General features: G+C 48.1%; 1 protein-coding gene across 17 annotated transcripts in view; it reads left to right on the top strand.

Annotated features, from left to right (window-relative positions):
• The window catches only part of PTPRT (protein tyrosine phosphatase receptor type T), a 1,049,177-nt gene that overhangs the window by 363,666 nt on the left and 662,710 nt on the right, over positions 1-22,801 (top strand). For all 17 annotated transcript variants that reach the window (XM_082744638.1, XM_082744637.1, XM_082744651.1 and 14 more), the window contains 2 exons: positions 1,691-1,806; positions 18,229-18,403. In XM_082744638.1, coding sequence (XP_082600764.1) covers positions 1,691-1,806; positions 18,229-18,403 — 291 coding nt within the window. The remainder of the gene's footprint in view (positions 1-1,690; positions 1,807-18,228; positions 18,404-22,801) is intronic.

Genomic DNA, 22,801 nt, shown 5'->3' with positions numbered 1-22,801 from the left:
GGGAGCCATGAGAGGAGCCTCGAGTCAGCCCAGCCTGGCCTGCAAGCCCTTTCTCTCCACCCTGGGGACCAAGTGACATCACTGACTTCCCATTACTCAGGAAGCCGGCGAATGTGCAATTTAAATGTTGACTTTTGGGCTAAAATCTGGACTGAATTTCGTTTGCCTCTTACTAATGCCATGTAGCTTTGGGCAAATGAAACTCGTTGAGCCTCAGCTTCTGCCTCTCTGAAAGGGGACTAGGCATATTGTCTGCTTTACGGGGACGTTATGAAGTTAAATGAGATAAAACATGTAAAGCATTTGTCACAGGGCCTGACATTGCTAGAGCTTTAGATAAGTGACATTATTGCCATTAGTGTCTCTCTGGGTATTGGACTCTCTCTGAAAAGATGGCCAGAGGCCCTTGTTGAAGCTTCTTGATCCTCTTAACAACTGTTCATTTGGTCTCATCATGGGGTAGCGGCTGTCTGGTTCATCCTTGATTTGGTTGATGTGCTAGGGGATCCTTGGCACTTTTGTGCCTCAGTGAAGAAATTCTTACTTCTAGACATGGCTTAGCAACCCTCACCTCTTTGGTGAGCTTGACATGGCGAGACCCTGACTCCTCAAAAAGGAAAGAGATGAACCCGCTACCCCATATTTAACAGTTTCTTTCTGGGATGATTGCTCAGACCCGGTGAGTTTCATTTATTTGAAAGTCCCTTGTCCTGTTAATGCCAAGTCCCCAGAGCCAGTGTCCCCCGTCCCTCCCATCTTTGGGAGATACTGTGCCGTAGAGTTCAGAGTGTGGACGCTAAATGCTGCTTGACTTGTCTGTGCCTCAGTTCCCTCCCTGGAGGGCAGAGATGATCCGGCCACCCGCCGTGTTGGGTTCAGTGAGGGACTGTGTGTGGACCCCGCACAGCGAGTCCTGTGTGGATGACAGCTCCTGGTTTCCTCCTCCACCTCTTCTCCCTTCTGTGCTCTGCCCTTCTTATCATCTTCCTCAATCAGTGTCATCACCGAGTCCAGGCACGTGGGTCTCAGGCTCTGAGGTGCTTTGTTTCATTTGTTTCAGCATCCCTCTTTCTGCTCTCTTACCGGAGGGAGGACTTCTCTCTGGTGTATCCTCTCCACGCCCCACCTTTAATTTTCCCTTCCAAACATGCCAGGATTTTTTTTTTTTTTTAAGATTTTATTTATTTATTTGAGAGAGGTAGACAATGAGCAGGGGCAGAGACAGAGGCAGAGGGAGAAGCAGGCTCCCCGCAGAGCCCCCGACAAGGGGCTTGATCCCAGGACCCAGGATGCTTAACCGACTGAGCCACTTAGGCATTCCTTCTGAACATGCCAGTATTACCCCAGACGCTAAAAAGAGGGATTTTTGAGGCTCCGAGAGACCTGGTTCATGTCTTAGCTCCCTCACTTTCTGGCCCTCTGACTATGCTGAATTACAGAAGTCCTCAGAGCCTTCATTTTCTGATCTGTGAAATGGGGATCGTACCCACTGCATGCATATTGCTCTTAGAATGAGCAGAGCCTGGCTCCCAGGCAGCGGGCGAGCAGCCGAAGCTTCGCTGCCCCAGGCGGCTTCCCCGCTGTGGATTCTCCCCCTGCCCAGTGCTCGTCCTGAGCTGCTGTCCACCCGTGGGGAAGCGGTGCAGGCTGCTCGATTCAGTCCTCATGTGCCCTTTGGTTTCTCTCCTAGGAAAAGCACCTCACTTTCTGCGGCTCCAAAATGTCGAAGTGAACGTGGGGCAGAATGCCACGTTTCAGTGCATCGCTGGTGGGAAGTGGTCTCAGCATGACAAGCTTTGGCTCCAGGTAAGGATGGGAGCGGCCCCTGCTGCTCATACTTGCCCATCCATCGGTAAAGGAAGAAAGTATGTGCTGGGGTGAAGGGCTTGGTGTGGGTAAGGAGAGGGAGTCGTTCTGTTGTACCTCTGCTCCTTGGGTGAAAACCTATATCCGTGATCTTGTTAGATCTTCACTCTAATTCTGTTTGGTAGGCATCAGGATACCCATTTTACAGATGGAGAAACTAAGACCACACACATAAAAGTGCCAGAACTAGAATTTGTAACTGTGCCCTTTCCAAGCTGCCTTCTAACAGACTTGGTCCTTTAAAGCCAGACACCCAGGGCAAAGGCAAAATTTAATACTATAGATTCTAGGTTTGTGGAATCATGAAATCTTCACGGGAGGGACCTTACCCACCCAGTGGTCCATGAGATTCCTGTCTGATAGGTCTTACTTCTCCCCAGCATCCTGGTAAAGTCTGGTAAAATGCCTCTTTGCCAGAATATTTCACTACACCAGCAAAGCCATGTGGTCTTTGGCTGAAAGAATGTCTTAGGAAAGTCGGGAAGATGTTCTGAGTTTAAGTGTGTTCTGCTCTTCGTTCTGTTCCTTGGTCTCAGTTTCAAATCAAGAGAGGAGAAGAGAGAATCCCTTTTAGTGGGGGTGGGGGAAAGGAGAGGACCCGGAGTTAGACACAAATTGTTGTAGCATCGGAGACATTCCCGTGGATGCTGATGTAGAAACCCCAGCGGCTGGGGTCCCAGCGCAGAGGGTCAAACTGTGTGGTTCACTGAGTAGACAGATGCGGCTCTTGAACGTATTTTGGTTTTGTTCTTTATTTTACACAAATTTATTGAGGTTTAACTGAGATACAGCATTTAAAATGATACTTTAATACCTTTTCACGTGTGTGTATTTGTGAAACTGTGGTCACAGTCGAGGCACCAGACGTATCCATCTCCCTCAGACGCATCCTTGTTCCTGTTCGAAATCCCTTCTTTCTGCTCTCTACTCCCATCTGTCCTCAGGTGACCACTGACCTGTGTTCTGTCATCGAACCGTTGACCCTTGATCTCGCACGGGTTTAAACTGGGTGCGTTCACTTCCACATCGATTTCTTTTCCCAATAAATACAGTACAGTAGTGTAAATGTATTTTCACTTCCTTATGGTTTTCTTTACATTTTTTCTTTAACTTCACTGTAAGAATACTGTATATAAGGATGCCTGGGTGGCTCAGTCGGTTGAGTGGCTGCCTTCAGCTCAGGTCATGGTCCCGGGGTCCTGAGATCCAGTCCCTTCTTGCTGGGCAGGGAGCCTGCTTCTCTCTCTCCCTCTCCCTGATGCTCTGCCTGCTTGTGCTGTCTCTGTCAAATAAATAAATAAAATCTTAAAAAAATAAAAAGAGTACTGTATATAATACATATAACATATAAAGCATGTATTTATTGACTATCTTACCAGTAAAGCTTCTGGTCCACGTAGGCTATTAGTCGTTTAGTTTGGAGGGAGAGATGAAAGTCCTACACAGATTTTTTTTTTTTTTTACTGGACTGGGGGTTGCTGTTTTTAACCCCATGTTATTGAAGGGTCAACCGTGTATTAATTTGCATGTCTTAGAATTTTCTATCAAGTCACACAGCATGTACTCTTTCTTTCACTCAACAGAACTGTTCTGAGATTCCTCTATGATGTGCATAGATGTACTTTATTTTAAAATTTGGTCGAGTGATACCCCATTGTATGAAAATACGATGATTTCTTTACACATTAATCTGTGGGTGGACGTGTGGGTTGTTCAGTTACAGGTGATTTAAAAAACAAGTTGCTGTGAACATTCACGGACTTGAAGGGACACATAGGCAAATGCTTTTTGTTTCTCCGGGACAGATGCCTGGAAGTGGAGTGGCTGGGTCATCTGGTAGACCTGTTGCTTTAAAGAACTATGAGCTTTTTCCCCGTCTGGTCGTACCATTTTGCATTCCCATCGGCAGTGGATAGGAGTTGTTGTCGCTTACCAACGTCCCTGCCAGCGCTTGGTAAGGTTATTCTTTTCAGTTTGAGCCATTTGAACAGGTGTGTGGTGGTATCTCTTCGTGATTCTCCTTTCCCTTTGCCTCAGGACCAGTGACGTTGAACGCCTCTCCTTGGGCTCCTTTGCTGGCATTCGTGTGTCGTCTTTGGTGCTGTGTCTGTTTCACTTTTTTTGATCCTTTTTTATTGGTTGGTTTCCTGTTATTGCATGCTGATAGTTCTCTGTATGTTCTGGATACAAACCCTTTGTCAGGTACATGCTTTGCAAATATTTTCTCTCGTTATCTGTGGGTTCTTTTTTCATTCTCTTAATTGTAGCGTTGGAGGAACAATTTTAAATTTGGATGAAATCAAATTTATCTATTTTTCTTGTTTGGATCTTGTCCTAGCATCGTTTCTAAGAAATCTTTGCCTCACTGAAGGTCACAATGATTTTTTTTTTTCCTTCTGTTTCCTTCTAGAAATCTTATAATCTTAGCTTTTACATTTAGGTCTGTGATGCATTTTGAGTTCATTTTGCATATGGTGTGAGGTATGCATCGAAGTTGTTTTGTTTTGTTTTTTTCTTTTGGCGTGCATTTAGATATCTCTGTTGTTTCAGCATCATTAGCTGAAAAAGCTCATTCTTTCTCTGCTGTGCTGCTTTTGTTCACGGAGACAGGGGCTGGGCTCTTGAATTTGTTCCGTTGATCTCTTTGTCTATCTTGGTGCCTCCATCCTGCTGCCTTGGTTCCTGTAAGCTTTATGATAAGCTTTGAAGTCTGGTGGTGTTAGTCTTCTGGTTGTTTTTCATTTCCACAACGATTATGGCCATTCTAGGTCTTTTGCATTTCCATCTGACTTTTAGAATCACTTCGTCAGCTTCTACATGAAAAGCCTGTTGGGATTTTGATGGGGATCGATTGCATTGAATCTATAAATCACTTTTGCAGAGAACTGACAGCAGCCATGACTTTTTTTGGGTCTGAACATGGTATAGTTCTTCATTTATTTAAGGTCTGTAGTGATTTCACTCAGCACTTAGTGCAATTTTCAGTGTATAGGTCTGACACATTCTTTTGGTCAGACTTATCCTTGGGTATCTGGTACCTTGGTATAAAAAGATCTCCATTTCTGACTCTGACTGCTGGTATATGAAGTACAATTGACATATTGTACTTTTATTGACATATTGATCTTGTATCCTGTGACCCTGTTAAACTCAACGATGGCTGTTTGCATTTAAATTAATTAAATAAAATTCTGAACTTCGATGCCCATCACGCAAGTCGCATTTCCAGTGGACAGTAGCCATGGGCTTCTAGCGGCTACCATGTTGGGCAAGTGCCCACGGGACGTTTGCAACATTGCAGGATGTCTTAGTGGAGAGCAGAGCTCAAGCTTCAACAAAGCCTGAATAATGGTTGGAAGATGGTAACCGCAGTTGCCTCCACCTTCAATTACTGAAAGATCTCCACCATGTCTTCTGGCTGACATAGTTTGGATCTTGGACCCCAGCCTATGCCCAGTCATCTCTTGGATGAAAGTTCATCGTACTGCTTCTTTTCTTGCGTTTGAACCCATTTCTTCTAGTTGGAAAATGCCTGGGTGGACGAGCACCTCTCATGGCTGACTGTTCTTCCTTGCTCCTTAGCAGGGCAGTAGAATGAAAATAATAATTGTGCCCGACCCTCTTGCTTCACTGGGCTGTCTGCAGACTACAGGAATCATAGTAAACTTCCATGTGACACTCAAGTGTTCAGTGTTAATTAATCTTTCAGTTGTAGTTCGTATTGATGTGCATCGGGCTTTCTAGAAGCTTTATCATTTCAGTGGCATTGCCTAGGTTGGGTCAGGACACTGAGAAGGAACAAACACAATATTTTCAACACCTTTATTTAGCTTTTCCAATTATTTTATCGTGATTATGGCTGCATTTCTGAGTTGCGTGTCCCAAGCCTCGGCTTTATCAGGGGAAGGATTTAGAAGGTAATAGAAGTATTGGAGGAAATAGATAGAAACACACGGTGTGGAGCTCTTCTGCGTCTTACTTATTTACCGCCTTTTCAATGCAAACCAAATCTTATTTCACAGAACGTTTTTCAGGTGGCTTACAATGGGACATAAAGCGTGACAAGATAGCATAAATTAAAAGTGAGGCAACAGGAGATAGGAGGAAAGGAACACACTACAGAGCTGTTCATAATGTTAAAACTGCGCTTCTCCACATCTGGGGCTTCCTGGTGGGTCACGGGCCCCACAGCCGTGACCGGCATGAAGGAAACTTGTCAGATACACAGTTCAGAGTGTCCACAAGATAAACACAAACCAATTGCTTGGGAAAATTCTAACTTGTTCACACAGAAGCCAGGCAGAAATTGTTCCCAGGAGTCCTCATAAAGAAAACAGCGTCTGATGGAAGGAACGGCGTTCTCTCTATTGAGGGCACACAAGTGAGTTTCACCGGCTCATTTCCCATATTGGTGCTCTGTGCAAAAGCACAGAAGAGGGAGGGGAGGGGGTTGGGCAATGCGATGGGAATGATGTCCCCAACTCTCTGCTGATTGTTTCCATCCTGGGATACTTTAAATATAACTGGTGAATGAATAGTTTCAGTAGGTACTCCTTTCAGGAGACCACCAGAAATATTGTCTCCCTCCTCTGTATTTCAGGAAATATTGGGAGGTAGATGATCTACCCCGTGCTCTCCGGCAAATGCCTGCTTGGCTAGTCAAGTCCAGGCTTATATTCAGCAGTGTGATTGGAAGTGAGTTAATGTCTTTGTACAAAATAGGAGGCACCTGTTGTGACACCCGCCTGCCACTCAGGAGGCCACAGCACCCTGGTCTGACACAGGCTGAGGCAGGAGCGAATTTCTCATGAGATGCTCCCGTGGATCTGTTCCAGCACCTGGAGGAGCAGCATACAGACTGGCTTAGGTTCTGTTCCACCAATCAGGGCTTCTGTGACTCAAGTCTGAAGCTTTCTAAAGTAAGCGAAACAGTCAAGAGTCTACCTGTCAACCATGAGTCTACCTGTCAACCATGCTATTTCCTTCAGTAGCTTCCAAGAGACACCAAGGAATCACTGTTGGTCATCAAAGATGGAAACGTTTTTGTGCACCAGTTTGAAGTCAGGGAAATAAAGCCAGTGACTTTGCTTTGCGAATAGTGTGTCAGTGCCCCTTCTCTCCAGCAGTGTTTTGGGCGCGGTTGGTGGACTTTCAAGTTGAGCTAAATCCTTATGGTCTGTGTTGGAGAGAACAGTTGCCTTCCTTTCTATAGAGTGGGACTCTAGAGCTTGCTTATCTTTAAGTACTTTCTGATCATAAATTGATAAGTTAAAAAGGAAGACTAGCCCATACCTCTGTTTACTCTCTCCTGGAAACTTTCTGTACCTCAAGAAACCCCCAGCTGCTGGTGTCGGCTTTTGTGGAATTACAATGCATGCTTTACCTAAAATCAATAGATGGGATCTATGCAAAAGGGTGTATCCCCAAGACTAGAATAATACTAGTCCTTTAGGGAAAAAGCTGATAGAGGCCTCTGACAATGATAAACAAGTTCATTTTGTTTGGGAGTGATTTCTCCTTGAGAAGAGTATAATGCCATGGTCTCTGGTAGAGGGGCCTCCCTCAAGACTTGCTCATTCCTTCCGTGCTACGTTGACTTGAGCAACCCAAACTTACCATTTCTAAGCATTTCTGAAGCAAGTAGATGGTGCACGTTCTCAGTGCAATGTCCAGTAAGCAAAGCAGCCTACAGTTTGGGCAGCCCTTTAAAAAAAAAAAAAAAAAGGGATAGCGTGCAGGGTACAGCTAGGTGGAGGTGTGCCGAGAGATTATGAGTACAGCACATAATCTGGATGTGGGTGCGTCTTTTCTGGAAGCTAGTTTGACAGTAGGTAGCTGAAGTCTCAAATGTACATGTTCTTCTCACGTGTGATTTTACTATCGGGAATTGATCGAAGAAAATAACCAGAGAGAGAGAAAAAAATGTATCTGCAAGTATGTTTCAAAGGATGAAACCTGAAAACATCCTGAACGTCCCCCAGAAGGGACTGAAGATGGAAATGCTGGCTGGGAGTCATTAAATACCAGGTTATAGAAGTATAGTGAGTCCCATCCTCACAAGACGTGTTTAAGTGAAAAGAGCGGGTTATAAAACAATGTGTTCGGTATATTTTTTTTTGTCAAAAAATAAACGTCAATGCATATTTACGTGCATGAATATACTCATACTTCTATAAATAGTATTCTGCATCAGCACTGTAAGACGCATACCAGGACACGTAGTAATTGACTGTGATGGTAGATTATGTTTGCTTTGTATTTTCACCTTTTCTGTCTCCTCCAAATACGTTAAATGAATATAGGTGACTAATAGGAACAGAAAAACAAAACAAAAACACGAGGCCCAGCAGAATGAGAAGCAGCGGCAGCCCCCCTCCGCTTTCCCGCACGTTCTCCTTACCAGCAGATGCTGTCCATCCAAGGGGGTAGGGTTAGAAATACCGCGTGTGTGGTGCCCGGTCTTTATGGAAGACTGTGGTCCATTGGGCTCCGAGCAGGCTGAGTCAGTCCCAGGCGATCCTACAAAGGATCTGCTTCCCCACGGGTTTGTAACAACAAATAACATGTGACACATCACAGAAAGGAGGTTGTGAGTTTGAGTGCTTGGCACAGATCTCAGGAGGGGCAGCATATGTGTTTAGACAAATTGCAAGCATTGGACCGGGAGCAAACCCTAATCGGGCAGGAAGAGGTTCTCGCCCTGTGAGTGCATCAGCTCGACAGCAGTCACACCAGGGCAGACGAGATAAGCAGACATGTCAGTCCTTTCTGCCCCCGATGTTTCTGGCCAGCCTGGTCCCCCGCTGCTGCTGGCTCGGGGCTGTGTACGTGCTGGACCCAGCTCCTCCACCTCCTGCCTACGTCTGTACTAGGGGTCCCTCCCGTGTGGGGCTGCTTTTGAACCCTGCGGCAGCACCACAGCTAAACAGTAGTGGTGTGTGGTCGAGAACATAGCAGCTGACATTGATGGCTTGGTTACAGATAGGATGGACTTAATTCTCACAGCCGGGCTTTCTGGGACTTGCTATTTTTAACCCTATTTGTAGAAGAGACTAAGTCTGGGAGGGGGGTCAGTGAGCCCCACAGGCCGGAGTCCCATTCCTTCTTGCCTTCCCCTGCCCCCGGCCAAGTCTAATGAGAACGACATGAGGGGGATCTGGGCCAGATTTGCATACAGGGGGGCGCTCCAGGCTTGGGAATCCCAGGGTTAGCTTCATTGAGATATAATTCATAAACCATAAAGCTTAGCAAGTCTAGAATCCAGTGGTTTCTAGTGTATTTGCAGTCAGGGCACTGTCACTACATGCTTTGTCTTTCCTTCTTTTCACCTGTAGGTACCTTAGATCAAAAAACAGCTCCTTGGGCGCCTGGGTGGCTCAGTGGGTTAAGCCGCTGCCTTTGGCTCAGGTCATGATCTCAGGGTCTGGGGATCGAGTCCCGCATCGGGGTCTCTCTGCTCAGCAGGGAGCCTGCTTCTTTCTCTCTCTCTCTGCCTGCCTCTCAGTGTACTTGTGATTTCTCTCTGTCAAATAAATAAATAAAATCTTTAAAAAAAAAAAAAAAAAAAAAAAAAAAAAAAAAAAAAAAAAAAACAGCTCCTTTAGGGCAACCCAGGGGATGCAGATCTAGCTGGGCTTTGGATCTACAGAAAGGGTTGCATTCTCCCCAGTTCCTCTGTACCTAATACAGGAACCTTTCCTCCCGTGCAGCACGTCTCTGAGGACTGTAGCCACCTCACTCCTGGATATTTCCCTTCTCACACTTCCTCTTTCCTCCTTCACTTCCTAATGCCCTTTTCTAGGGGGTCTTCCATCAGCCCACCCTCAGCTGATGGATGCCAGGATTTGATCACTGCCCCTCCCAGGCTCAGCACCTGGGAGCTGGGGGAAGTGGGGTGAGCAAGGCACGCCTGCTTCGTGTCCTCGCGGGGGTTACCTTCAGACAGCAGAGACAGACAGTAAGCAGCTAACACGGAATTCAGTATTTCAGCACAAACGTGACCAGGCTACCAGGGGAAGAGGAGGGTCTGTCTGGAAATTCTCTCCCGAGTATCTATCTGAGATGTGCCCTTGGAGGAAGTGGCCTTTGATTAGAGTTCTTACGGGGACCCAGAACTAGCCAAAGGGAGATAGTGCCACACGGAGATGGGGGGGGAGGCACGTAAACTAGCCACGCACCACCTGCACACCCTCTTTGCTCAGGGGCTCCCTATGGGGCTTAATCCAGGATGCTCCTGACTCCGCAGAAGCTCTGAACCCCGAGGTCCACCCCAAATGAGCAGTCAGCCACACACGCAGGGGGCCCCTGGGAGGACTTCAGCCCAACTAATCAAAAATGATTTATGTCCACTTGTATTTCTTTTAACTTTTAATAAAAAATAATCAAAAGCTACCCTTTAGAGACAGCCAGAGAGGTACAAATATACTCTTAAGGGAATCAGTGAGGCAGGTTTGAGTTTCCATGAAGCAATATGCCTTGAAGTGAAAAGCATATTCATTTACAAATGAACAGTGAGAGTTCCACCTAAATATTTCCTAGCCAGGAAAGAAGGCTCCCAGGATTCTGTGTCAGAGCATCTCCTGTAAAACCGGCATCCTGTCTGCTGCACACTCCTTTCCTTTCGTGAAAAACAGCACCGTTTTCACTTTGACCAATCATAAATCAATTACAAGCCTGCGTGCCCTCTTTGAAATAATGGCAGCCGTTTTGCAGGCTATGTCTTATCTCTTTGTGCAGGGAATAATGCCATGACCTAGGGAGCAGAGGGGAGGGGGCATTGAGGAACGGCGGGGCCATTAGAGATGCCTCCGTAGCTAGAACAGAGTAGCGTGAAAACAGCAGACTCTCCGTGGTGTCAGCGGCTTCTCTGGCTTCTTCTCGAGGTAGTTCCTGAAGACAGGTCTTGCTGGGACTGGGAGGATACATGTGTGCTAGGGTCTGATATATTAAAGTGGGTCTTTGCAGCCCCTCCTCTTGCAAAGAGTGACTCTCAAATGATGATAAAAAAAAAAAAAGCGGCTAAGGAATGGTGGAATTTGAGTTGTTTTTTTTTTTTAAAAAGAGAGTCAAACAGATGAAAGAGGAGAAAGAAAAACAAGAGATTTCAAAGGAAGCTGTTGCCATGATGGGAGAGGCAGGAGTATAAAATGGGACGAAGTAGGACCACCGCTTGGGTTTCACAGGGCCTTCGTTCAGTTGAGAATGTGGGTTGATCTCCGCCCCCCTCCCCACTCCTGCCCCTCTCCCCTGCATGGCTGAATTGGACAAAGGTTCACCTTCTGGGCAGAAGCATCCTCATGGCTTAGAGCTTGGTGGGCAGACAAAGCATCTGGGCAAAGAAAGCAGATAACCTTCCTCCAGTGCGTTCTGTGAGCTGGCGAGTGTGGACTCTGGTGGGCCAGGAGAGCCTGAGCTGGTTCTGAACGGCGCACCAGAGGCTGGCCGTCTTCGGTGTAGTTGCTCAACCAGGGGAAATGGCCTGGATTTAAGGGTTCTCATTCATGTATTCCGCAGGATGATTTGACTCCTTCCTTTCCACTGAGGGACTTAGGATGGCAGTAACCTTCATGTCATAGAAACTTAGGACAAAGCAAGCAGCCTCAGCGTCACTCGGGAAGTTGTTAGAAATGCAGGTTATCTAGGCTTGCTCCTGATGGACAGAATCGCCTTCCAGGTAATTCCAGAGCCTGCTGACTTTTGAGAACCACTGCTTTAGACTCATGAAGTTGGATTATGAAAACCTCACCTGAGCCCGACAGCCTGTCGGGTATGCTGTTGCTTAATGATGTACTCAGAGAGCCTGGTAGGCAAGAATAGGGGAACATGCTTGGGCAATGCGTCTTCATGTAGGTATTTCTGACTTAGAGACCACTGAGGTTTCCAGAAAGCTCTTTCACAGAGTCTCCCAGACTATTTTCTTGGGAGCACTCGTTTCCTGCAAGATGGCAGTTGATGTTCTTTGAATAAACAAAGTAAGTTTCTGGAACACTGCACGCTCTACCCACCCCTCACAGAGTCCTGGTATAACTGCACACGGTCCTACAGGGATGGTACTTGGACAATGGGGTGATAAGGCCTCAGTCTCTGGAATCAGATCCCCTGGGTCCACGTGCTAATTCAGTCACTTGGCAAAGTCATATAAGAACTTGCTTCTGCCTGTGTGGTTGGTTCTGACTCACTGAGTCAGAATCTGCCTTTTTAAGGAGATTGGCAGAGGATTTGTATGCACCATTCATAAGGCGTGTTGCTTGACCTAGTTCTGCCTCAGTTTCCTCATTTGCAAAATAGGAGTAATGAATAGGGCTTCTCTCATGCTTTGTGGGGCGTTGAGAAGCACCTGGAGGGTTTGTTAAAACCAGACTGGCTCCATCCCTGGAGATCCTGAATGATTAGGTTTGGGGTAGGGACCACAGAATTTGCATTTCCAACAGGTTCCCCAGGGAATGCTTCTGCAGTGGGTGTGCAGACCATGCTTTGAGAGCTAGTATTCTGGAACATTCTAAGAGCACAGCTCTCTGCGCTGATCCTGTTTTCCTCCAGGATGCATAGCGCTTCCACACTCAACTTTATACTTGACCCTTTTTGCCATTTTGTTGGAATTTTAACCCAGCCTATAAATTCCTCTGGGCAGAAATTACACCTTCCACACTCTCTAGTCTCTCATTTTGTGTTTCATTGAATAATGAGGACATTTCCAGTGCTGTTAATAATAGAACAAGGAAGGGGGAAAACTCAGATTGCCAACCCCAATAAATAGTGTCTACAAATGGATACCGGCCCTGGAATGCTCTCTAAAATGTGCATTTCCAGCAGCTTTCCAGGTGATGCCGATGGTCCAGGAACTCCCCCACCCCCACCCCCGAGAAACACTTTCATAGAGATTTTTAACGGATTAAGTGCATTCTGTCATGTAAGCCAGTTAACACGGTGCCTGGCAAGGGCTTCGTACTCAAAAATGTTAATGTGACTTTTACTTAATAAATGCTCAGACAAATCCTGTTAGGGTGAACGAAATATTTATCAAATTCACTTAGGTATGCAGCTCTTTACTCATGGAAGATAGATGGATTCTCGGGGGGAAGCCGTGTGTCACTGCAAGGTGCTCGAGCTTTCTATGTCGCGAGTGTTCTGTGGAGGCCGTTCCCAGTCTGGCCGCCTTCCCTGTCCCCTCCTGCCCCCTTTTAGAACAGGTTCAGGAGCAACTTACCAGCATATCTCAAAGCAGTGGCTCATGGGACTTCAGGAGACCCCACATATAAGGTCCCGGAGGAGGAGGAGGCAGGGACAGGAAAGCGCTGGGTAGAACGGATGCTACTGGTGTCCTGGACGGTGTCCTTTCTGAGCCAGTGCCCCGAGCCCTAAGGCACTGTGCGGTTGGATGCTAATGGCTCCCAGCTCCTCTTCCCCGGTGAACTGCTTTGGGGCAAATTGGAATGGTTTCCTTCTTTCCCCACTGGGCAGCCAGGCCATGGCCAGTGACTGGCTGATACGGGGTACCGGCGCTGGCTCCTGGCCTCAAGCTGGGATCAGCTCTGGTACACTTCAGGCTTCCCAGGTCCCGGGGAGTCAGGCCGAAGTTGGACTATTTCGACCACATCACTCCTCAGTGGCTCCTTTCCTCACTGTCCTTCATTCCCTTTTCCCTGAGGGCACTTGGTAGGTTCCCATGTCCCAGGCTCTGCTTCTGGGGAGCCCGGCTATCTCGGTGCCCACTGGGAAATTTCTCCAGTTTGCCCCGGACACAGAGGGACGAGAAGATGACTCCATTTTAGCAGAACAGATGTAGGTCTGAAAGAAGAAAGGAACTATGCCCGAAATTTCAGAGGAAGGATATACTTATACGTGAAAAAATTCTACAGGCACCAAAAGAATATTTCCAGTGTGCAGGACTGGTGTCTCGGGAGCCTGATAGATTCTTCTGCCGGCTTCCATACGCATTATGCATGTCATGCTTCTGTCTGGCTTTCCCCAAGATTTTGACTTCTCTTTGCTGTCCTTCTCTTTCCCCGCGTCCCAGTGTTTAAAACCCCATGTACGTACGTGGCACCTGGCATCTTGCTTGCGAGGATTTACTTTTCCACCGAGTCTCTGGGCTGTGGTCCATTTCCGGCTCCCGGCACCCTGCGCGCTCCACCCTCCCTGTGCCCACTCAAACCTGCTCCGTTGCCTGTGAGCCTGAATTTCGTGACTCTGTTCCTGCTTGATGAAACCTCCCTGTTTTCTCCCCTGGCGCTTTCCTTCCTGCCTGTGTATGCGTCTGAGACCATGGTTGGAACCTGTGCTGCTTACACAGTCCCTCTGCTTAAATCCCTTCTCCACATTGTCACGGTGGTCTGGTAGCTGAGCCCGTCATTGTGCCTGGTCTCCTAGGATCTCCCCTGATCTCAGGTCCTTGGTAGTTGCTCATTTGTCTTGACCTTCAGCACCTACTTCCCCTGCTGTCTGGGCTCCTCTCTCTAACTTAACCTTCATTTCTCCTTGCCGGGGGTCCATTGCGGTGCCATTTCCTACCATGGCTCTCGTCTCTCCTGCCCGTTCCTGTCCTGCTGTTGCCTGCTCCCAATATGACAAGTGTGATTATCAAAAGGCCTATTTTCCAGAGATTTTATAAGACAACCTGCAATTTCCTATCCTTCGATGGGAGAAAGCCTGGTGGTTCAGGGACTAAAGAGAAAAATGTGAATGGTTCAGGGAGATGCATTAGTCCTCTCTGGTTGTTCTGGAATGTGACATCATTATGAAGAAAAGCAAATAATACTGGAGGTCACATCAAAATAAACTTTTTTTAAAGAATTTATTTATTTAACAGAGAGGGAGAGTGGGAGATGGAGAGGGAGAAGCAGGCTCCCCGGCTCAGCAGGGAACCCGATGCAGGACTGGATCCCAGAACCCTGGGATCATGACCTGAGCCAAAGGCAGATGCTTAACTGACTGAACCACCCAGCTGCCCAGTAAGATTGAAACTAAGTGTGAAAAATGAAGGTTTTGTACTTAACTGGTTCTTTGCTGTTTGTTAGTTTCTTATGGCTGATGTAACAAATTAGACTTAGTGGCTAAAACAGCACAAATGTATTACCTTGCGGTGTGGGGATCAGAGGTCAGAAATGAGTCTTCCAGGGTTAGATCGAGGTGTTGGTTCTTCTCGAGGCTCTAGCAGAGAATTTGCTCTTAACTTTCCCAGCTTCTGGAAGCTGTCTGCATTCTTTGGTTCTTGCTTCTTCTTCCATCTTCAAGCCATCAGTCATGTCACTCTGACCTCTGCTTCTGTCACCACATGTCCCATCTCTGGCTCTGCCCCTCCTCCATCGCTCTCATGCGAGGCTCGTGGTGATTACATAGGGCCCACCCTGTGTCATCCAGAATCATCCTAAAATCGCCAGATCCCGAGCTTAATCAACATCTTTTGCCATGGAAGGTGACATATTCCCAGGTTGCAGAGACTAGCCCATGGGCATTGTGGGGGGCTGTCATCCCTACCCCACTTTTCATGGCTAGTTTCGTGGTTAATTTGGAGAGCTCAGCTCACACCGGAATGCGCCATCATGGGCTAAACAGTCTGTTACTCCTTCCCATTAATGCATCAGGAGAACATCACAAAGTGGGCACATCCATTAGAGGCATAAGGAAACCAAAGCCGAGAGAGATGAAACCATGGCCCAAGGCCATGGTCCTTTGTGTGCATTTGTTTATTATCATTTCCTGCCCCGTCTTGCCCTGGCTCCCGCCCTGACCTCTCTCAAGTATGCAGTCTCCTGGGAGCTCCACCATGACCACTGGGGGCCCAGCCACATCCGAGAGAGGTGGTCTGGGCTCTGGAAGCAGTTACAGATGAGGCGTTTTATGCCAGCTTGCTTTATTTTTTTATCAGCACGTTGGTTTTTTTTTTTTTTTTCCTGCCTAAATTTTTAAGTACTTCTTCTTCCTAATGTCCAATATTTTTGTGAGATAAAACACATACCTCGATGGTCATGGTTCTCATAAATTTTGTCACGTGAACGGTAGGCCATGGCAGTCCGAGGAGTTAGGTTTTGTTTTCATCCAGGCAAGTGAGCTCATTTAACTTGAGTCAGGATTTGTGTCCCATTCCCCGAGTTCCCATCATCCGGCGAACCAATTACTCATCCGGTACGTCATCTGATCTCTGTTTTCTTCCTCAGTTTGCCTCCCTCCTGCCCTTTTGTCAGTGCCTTCCTGGTGATCTGGGTTATTTTCTCAAGCCTGTTGGCCCTGGCCGGTGCTCTGCTGCCGTGCTGATTCTGCGATTCACTTCTGGTGCCATTCGGCATCCTGCAAAGGGTGCCCTTGTTGGTTTCCCATAATTCTTCTGGGGTTTATTTTCTTCCTTTGTCTTTGTCCGTATCCGCTCACCTCTTAGAGGGCGCTCTTTACAGTTCATGTGCGGGTACCGTGCTCCGTGTCTTTCTTGTCTCCCACATTTCTTGGTTGTTCAAAGCGCTGGAGGTCTGAGGAAAATGTGTCATGGGCTGTCTGGGTCATGAATCTGTCTGGCCGGGACGCTGGCATTTTTGCTTATTTCCCCCTACGTGGTGGTCCTTGCTCTGTCCCCTCTTTGCCTTTTTTTTTTTTTTTTCTTTTTTGGTCCTCGGCTAAGACATTGGTGACACGTAGGTAGATCTTGGCCACTACCCATTAACCACTCTCTTCCACATGTGGGAATGAGTGTGCTAGAGGACGTGGGGCTTGGGGAGTCGATACCCCACATGAGAGCAACACGTGGTGTCTTTGGGCCAAGGGCTGACCTCCGATGGCCTGCATTCAAATCAAATAGGCCTTTCCTTTATTTCCGTTATTCTTTTCAAGTAGAAAAGCAGTGTTTGAAAGTCTAGAGAATGCCAGAAAGTAAGAAGAAGAAATCCATGCCCTCTGATCTCCCCGTCCTGTCCGGAGCAAGTCACACAGAGGCCTTGGCTTCTGCGTGCTCCTTGGGTGTCTGCTCCCTTCCCTCTTCTGCTGTTCCATCTCATTGGCTTGGGGGCAGCTGGGCACAGCAGCAGTGCCCCTTCTCGTGTCCCAGTCCCGACCCGTCACTGACGGGCGCGTGGATGGGTGGAAGCAGGTCCGTGTGTGTCTGGAGGTGTTTGCCGTGGTCAGGAAGGGATGAAGATCGCATCATGGAAGCTTCCAGGTGTGGGGAAGCTGCTAAATCCTATGGTTTCCCCAAATCCAAGCAGATGATGGAAGCGGCTCAGTTTTACTTTTGGACACGACATAAAGGCAGGGAGGATAGGGTCTCCGTGAGAAGGTGGTTGACCCAGAGTCGGAAAGGCTGGATAAGGGGCTTCCTTGGTCTGCATATTTACTGAGCCACGCTGACATGTGGATTCTGCTAAGAAGAGCAGTAACACGTCAAACAAGGCTGGGAAGATTAAAAAGGAGATTCAGGGTCTGGTGCTTAGAAGGTGCTTAAGAAAAAGAGTCCCTCATGCTGCATCCTCTGGCACTGCCTTCCGGTGGTGGCAACTCACCCCGGCTATGGGAGGGGCTCATTCAAACTCAGAATATCACACCTGAGAGTCAGCACAGCACAGACGGAAACACTTGTGCATTCACCTTGATTCCACAAATGTTTTCCAAGTCTGGAAGCTGGGCACAGTGCCAAAGATACAAAACGGCTAAAGGATGTTCTCGGGGAGCTCTGAGTCTAGTGTACAGGGGGAAACGTGTAGGCCAAAAAACCCTCCAAATGGCAACAACAAAACCACTAGAGAGTGAAGAGCTTCTAGAAGGTGCTGTGATAGGCCAACTTACTGGAGATGGCAATGTGCTGAGCGCGAGTTCTTAAGGGTGAAGGACTGTCCTCAGGCAGACAGGAGGAGGTTCCAGGCCAAGGAAAAAGCAAATGCCAAGGAGGAGAGGTCCTGGGGACAGATGGGTCCCTGTGGAGTGGACTTGGCCTGTGGGTGGGGTATCACGGCCCTAGCTGTGGAGCTAGGGGCCGGGCTGTTTATTGTCATTTCATGGGTTATATTTTCAGTAGCCTATCTGAGTCTGTCTTTGGGGGAACCTTGTGGGTTCTGCTTAAGAGATGAAGGAAGGTGAGAGGAAGGCTCAGAGCCAAATGCCAGACTCAAGCTCAAGCCAAGCGAGGAACCAAGGTATTGGGAGGAAGCCTGTGCCTTCTCTCCTTGCCATCAGGCGCTCCCCTCCCGATCAGCTCACGAGGAAATTTATACTTTAGTCCGATCACTTGCAGAAGCCAGCCCTGGACAGTCCTTCTTATGGAAAGCCATGGCCTCGGGGACGTGGGAACAGGTGGAGCTTCCGAGCTGGGGGAAGCTCCCGGCCCCTGGGGGCCATAGGATGATGTGATTTCTCCTCCCCTTCCCTCCCTCTGTCCTGCAGCAGTGGAACGGCAGGGACACGGCCCTCATGGTCACCCGCGTGGTCAACCACCGACGCTTTTCAGCCACGGTCAGCGTGGCCGACACTGCCCAGCGGAGTGTGAGCAAATACCGCTGTGTGATCCGTTCCGACGGCGGCTCCGGCGTGTCCAACTACGCGGAGCTCATCGTGAAAGGTGAGTGGGCCCCTCTCATGGGGCTGGTTTTGCCACCTGCTTCGGCCCCATCCTCAGAGGGTGAGAGGAACCCAGGGGCTTCCTCTCTGCTGCTGTTCCTCCTCCCGGTCGGTCCAGAGACCGGCCATTTCCAGTTCCCCGCTCCCACCCTGCAGAGAAAGGGGCGGGGTTTCTGTAAAGTCATGCATGTTGCATGTCTAGTCCAAGTTCAGTCTTATTATAGGGCTCACCTGTGCAAGCCTCTGGGGTATACAACACAGAAGGCGTCTCCAGATTTGGCTTTATTTTGTGTTTAAAATTTGAATGAGCCAACGTCTTTGTGTTTCGGTGGTGGTCTACTGCTGTGTTCGGAGAGTACAATTGTTTCTGAGGGATTTTCTTTTTTTTTTTTAACTGAAAACTTGATTTAATAACAATATTTTGGAAGGACTTTCGAAATAAAAGCCCCCCCACCCCTCTTGGCCTTGATTCAGTTCTTTCCAATTTTCTTGTTCTTGTTCACCTTGAGGTATTGTCGACACGCTTTACATTAAAATATGCACACTGCCGCCTTCTCTGCTCCTTCCAAGGAGCTGGAGCTCCCGTTTATTTCTGAAAGTCTATATAATCTTTGTTGTAATGCTTAATGGTTATATATTGTTTCATCAAGTGAATCACCCCATTTCTTAAAACCTCCCCATTTGTAGTCATTTATGTAATTCCAGGTGTTTCTGTTTTTGTTTTATCTTTCCTCTGTGCATCAATTAACACCTCAATGGGGTTCTTCCAAAGAGAACATTTTTTTTTTTTCTATTGAACCAGATTATTGCCTTGGATAAATTCCCTAGGGGTAGAGTTGGTAGGCCAAAGAATATGAGCATCTTTATGGATTTTTCTTTGTGTTGCAATATTGGTTTTGCAAAAAAAAAGGGGGGGGTTTGACAGTTTACACTGGAAAACTGCCGTGTGTAGATGTACTCATGTTCCAGCGTCATGTTCACCGATTAAAATTTTAATATAGTGTAATTTGGTGAACGAAATAATGAAGCTATTCATCTCATGTTAGCTGTGGAATGTTAGCCAGTGTGTTTAAAGGTGAAAACATGGATCGACCCCCTTCTCCCACCCGGAAGTCTCCTGAGTTTGTTTCCTTGGTCAAAGACCAGTTGGTGTGAGGGCCTTGACCCCTAGTTGGTAGCCCTGTCTGAAGTTAGGCTGGGAGCTGTGATCTGAGACTCTCCCTCCTCGGCTGTCCTGACTCAAGGTGGATGGTCACATGTCATCAGTCAGGTCTCCGCTTGAGTGTCGTCATGCCATTCTCCTCCGAGAGGATGTCCTCAGCCCCCATACCAGCTGGGTGCCTTCTAGCAGGTCACCTTGTCCCTTGTTCTACACAGCACTTATCATGCCTCAGAATTATATTTTTCCTTTATTCGTGTTCTTGGTAATTTTCCATCTTGTCCTTTAGAACCCGAGTGTGGAGAGAATAGAAACATTTCATTGTTGTTGTTTGGTTCATGGTTCACAACTTCCCCCAGGCTTAGCCAGGTGCATGGCATGAGGCTGGAGCACCCCCAAATACGAACCCACCGGCATTCAGCTGTTTGGACCTGTGCACTTGGTCATTTCACAAGGCTCAGCCTTAAGATACTTGTTGAATGATGGATGAGGGAATGAATTATTGGCCTCAGCAGGAACTCATTTCATCTCCATAATGCCATGAACACTTAAGCTGAAGATCAACAAATTAGGCAGTCATGAACAAAACAACCAACAGGGGAAAAAAAAAAATCTTAAAATCATTTACATTGAGTGCCATTAATATATACAAGAAACCATCATTTCAGTCACATTAACCTCATATATATGCTTTTTTGGGGCTGTGAGATGGATTTTCATGACATGGCGGCCTTTTACAGGCCTCTCGGCACTCAGTGGCTCTGTCACTTCCAGAGCTGCCCCTCAGGAAGTTCTTCGGACCTCTTCTGTGGCAGCCTTGCACGCTGGAGTAGGAGCCCGCCGGAGGATGGCCTATGTCCACTCACGCCTTCCGTGGGCTCGCCCGCACCTTGCAGGTGCCTGGCACGGGGCTGGTAAGGACATAACGGGTTGGGTGACCATGGCCGCTGCTGGAGTGTTTTGATCTTTCCACACACACCGATGGAACCAGAAGGTGCTGGGTTTATTCTCCCTTTATATCCCTCATTGAGGACAAGGAGGAGGTGTGGGACGCCAGATCTGGAGGCCTTTGGGGTAGAGAATGTCATTTCCATGGGGAAACATCTTGCCCTTTGTTTGGAGGGCGGCGGGGGTTTGTTGAGACACTGGTTTATCCTTTGTGGACTCTGCCCCCCGGGCTGGGGTTCGGGCTGGGGGTGAGCAGTGCACTGGCCACGTGTGGTACTATAATCCCAGAGCCACAGCTGTGCCCAGGGCCTTCTCCTGCAGCCCTCGCCGGTCCGTGCTGGATGACACGCTGGCTGGCCACCTTCGGAGGTCTCCTTCCTGGTCTGTGCTCCCTGTGACCTGGTCCCTGCGTATTACAGGGGACCAGGTAATACATGGTCGATGAAATCCTTTATGCGATAGCACTTTTTTTTGGTGACGATTTTTGCCCCCTTTTTGTATTCAGTAGGTGGCAAGCTAGGAGCTGGGCCCCTTGAATGCAGAAGTCCCTTCCCATCTGTGGTCTCATGTAGTCCTCTAATTTTGGCGCTGCCCTTGGAGTGTATTTTAATTCATGTCACAACCGGGAGCGCAAACCACAGCCAGGCTGAGAAACCATCCTTAGGGTCAGAGCTGGGGTCCGGCCGGGGGCTGGCTTCTGCTATTTCGGCCGTAGCTGGAGGGCCTGAGGGTTGGGGCCTTGTTGGCACCTGCTAACATGATGTCATAAACAGTGTTGAAAGGGTCCAGACTGCACGCAGAGCTCATGACATGTCTCTGGACCTGTGGCTGATTTGCCCTCTTAACTCCTGCTTTTCCTGTTGTTGGTCCCCACCTTTCTGGAATGGAGGGTTTCCTACTTTCCATGCTCTCAGAGAAATGAACTTACCCTTTTTACACACACACACACACACACACACACACACACACGAGGGTTTCCTACTTTCCATGCTCTCAGAGAAATGAACTTACCCTTTTTACACACACACACACACACACACACACCCCTTACATAGCTAGTGGTAACCAAGCCAAGTAAGATAATGAAAGGCCGGAGACACCCAGAGCAGCAGGAATTCGCAGGAGCCTGATCAGAGGAAGCGGGTCACCCTGATGTCTGCCAGGAACCCATGGGAAGGCAGCAAACCAGAGCATTTGGGGGCAAGTGTCTTATGAAGAATGACTCACTGGCCTCTGAGAGCCCCTTACCATGACTTAGCAGGGTGGTTACATACTTTAGTACTGAAATATTTACATTTGGTGGGGGGGGCGGGGGGACACAAGAACAAAGAATAAACATAAATCTTCCTTCTTTCAGGGAATGGAGAAGCCTCGAGAAAACAAAACAAAAATATTCTCAAGGGCTAAGTCTTCTCCCTGGGGATGGTGCGGCTGCCCAAACTGAGTTCCTTGTTCCTGGTTCACACCACACAAATGCCCTGGGGCGGGGTGGGGGCAGGCAGGCGACCTGGGTGTGTCATGGAAGGAAAACCACCCCTCGGCAGCTTTTTCTTCCCCAGATTTTCTTCACTTCATTCCAATTCAGAGACCGAAAGAACTCTAGAGCCCCAATCCGTCCATTTAAATCCTGACCCCATCTGGTTCCCGCTCTGTGCCTTTGAACCTCACCCTCTTCCAGCGTTAGCTAGCTCATCGGGGAATGGGAATGTAGGATTCTCTACCTCAAAGTGGGGTGTGTCCTGAGGATTCAAGGAGACAGTGTGTGTAGACGTTCTTAGAGAGGGGCTTGGGCCATTACCCTAGAAGCATTTGTTAAAAAAATAACTTGTCGAGGTTGGTGGGATTTCCCAGGTAAGGAGGTAAGAGATGGTGAGGGGCTGGATGAGTGGGCCTCCTCTGCAGGGGGCCACTGGTGGTCTCTCCCCATACAGTCCTGTGCCAAGCATAGGGAAAGGGAGGGAGGAGATATAAGAGTGGGCGTCAACATGTGGGCTTCGGAAGTTTGGGTCATGGGGTCCACGCTAGGTCAGACTCCCTGGGTCCCCCCCGGAATCCACCACTGATGAGTCAGGAATCTGGGAGCCAAGGAGACGTTAGCTGGTTCTTCTTGGGCTCAACCGTCTAACCACGTGGCATCATCCCTTCAGAAACTGGGGCTGGGTGGTCGCAGGGCCCCTCAGTGCCCAGGGGTGCCAGGAGCTGGATGGAGTCCCCTCTGATGGTATCCGTAGCAGGTGCTGTTGCCACACCAAGCAACGTCTCTGTCTTAGTTGGTGTGTTTATGGCTGGCTG

The sequence above is a fragment of the Mustela nivalis genome (assembly GCF_964662115.1).
Source record: "Mustela nivalis genome assembly, chromosome: 8".
Classification (NCBI taxonomy): Eukaryota; Metazoa; Chordata; class Mammalia; order Carnivora; family Mustelidae; genus Mustela; species Mustela nivalis.
This window is presented reverse-complemented; position numbering and strand designations above follow the sequence as displayed.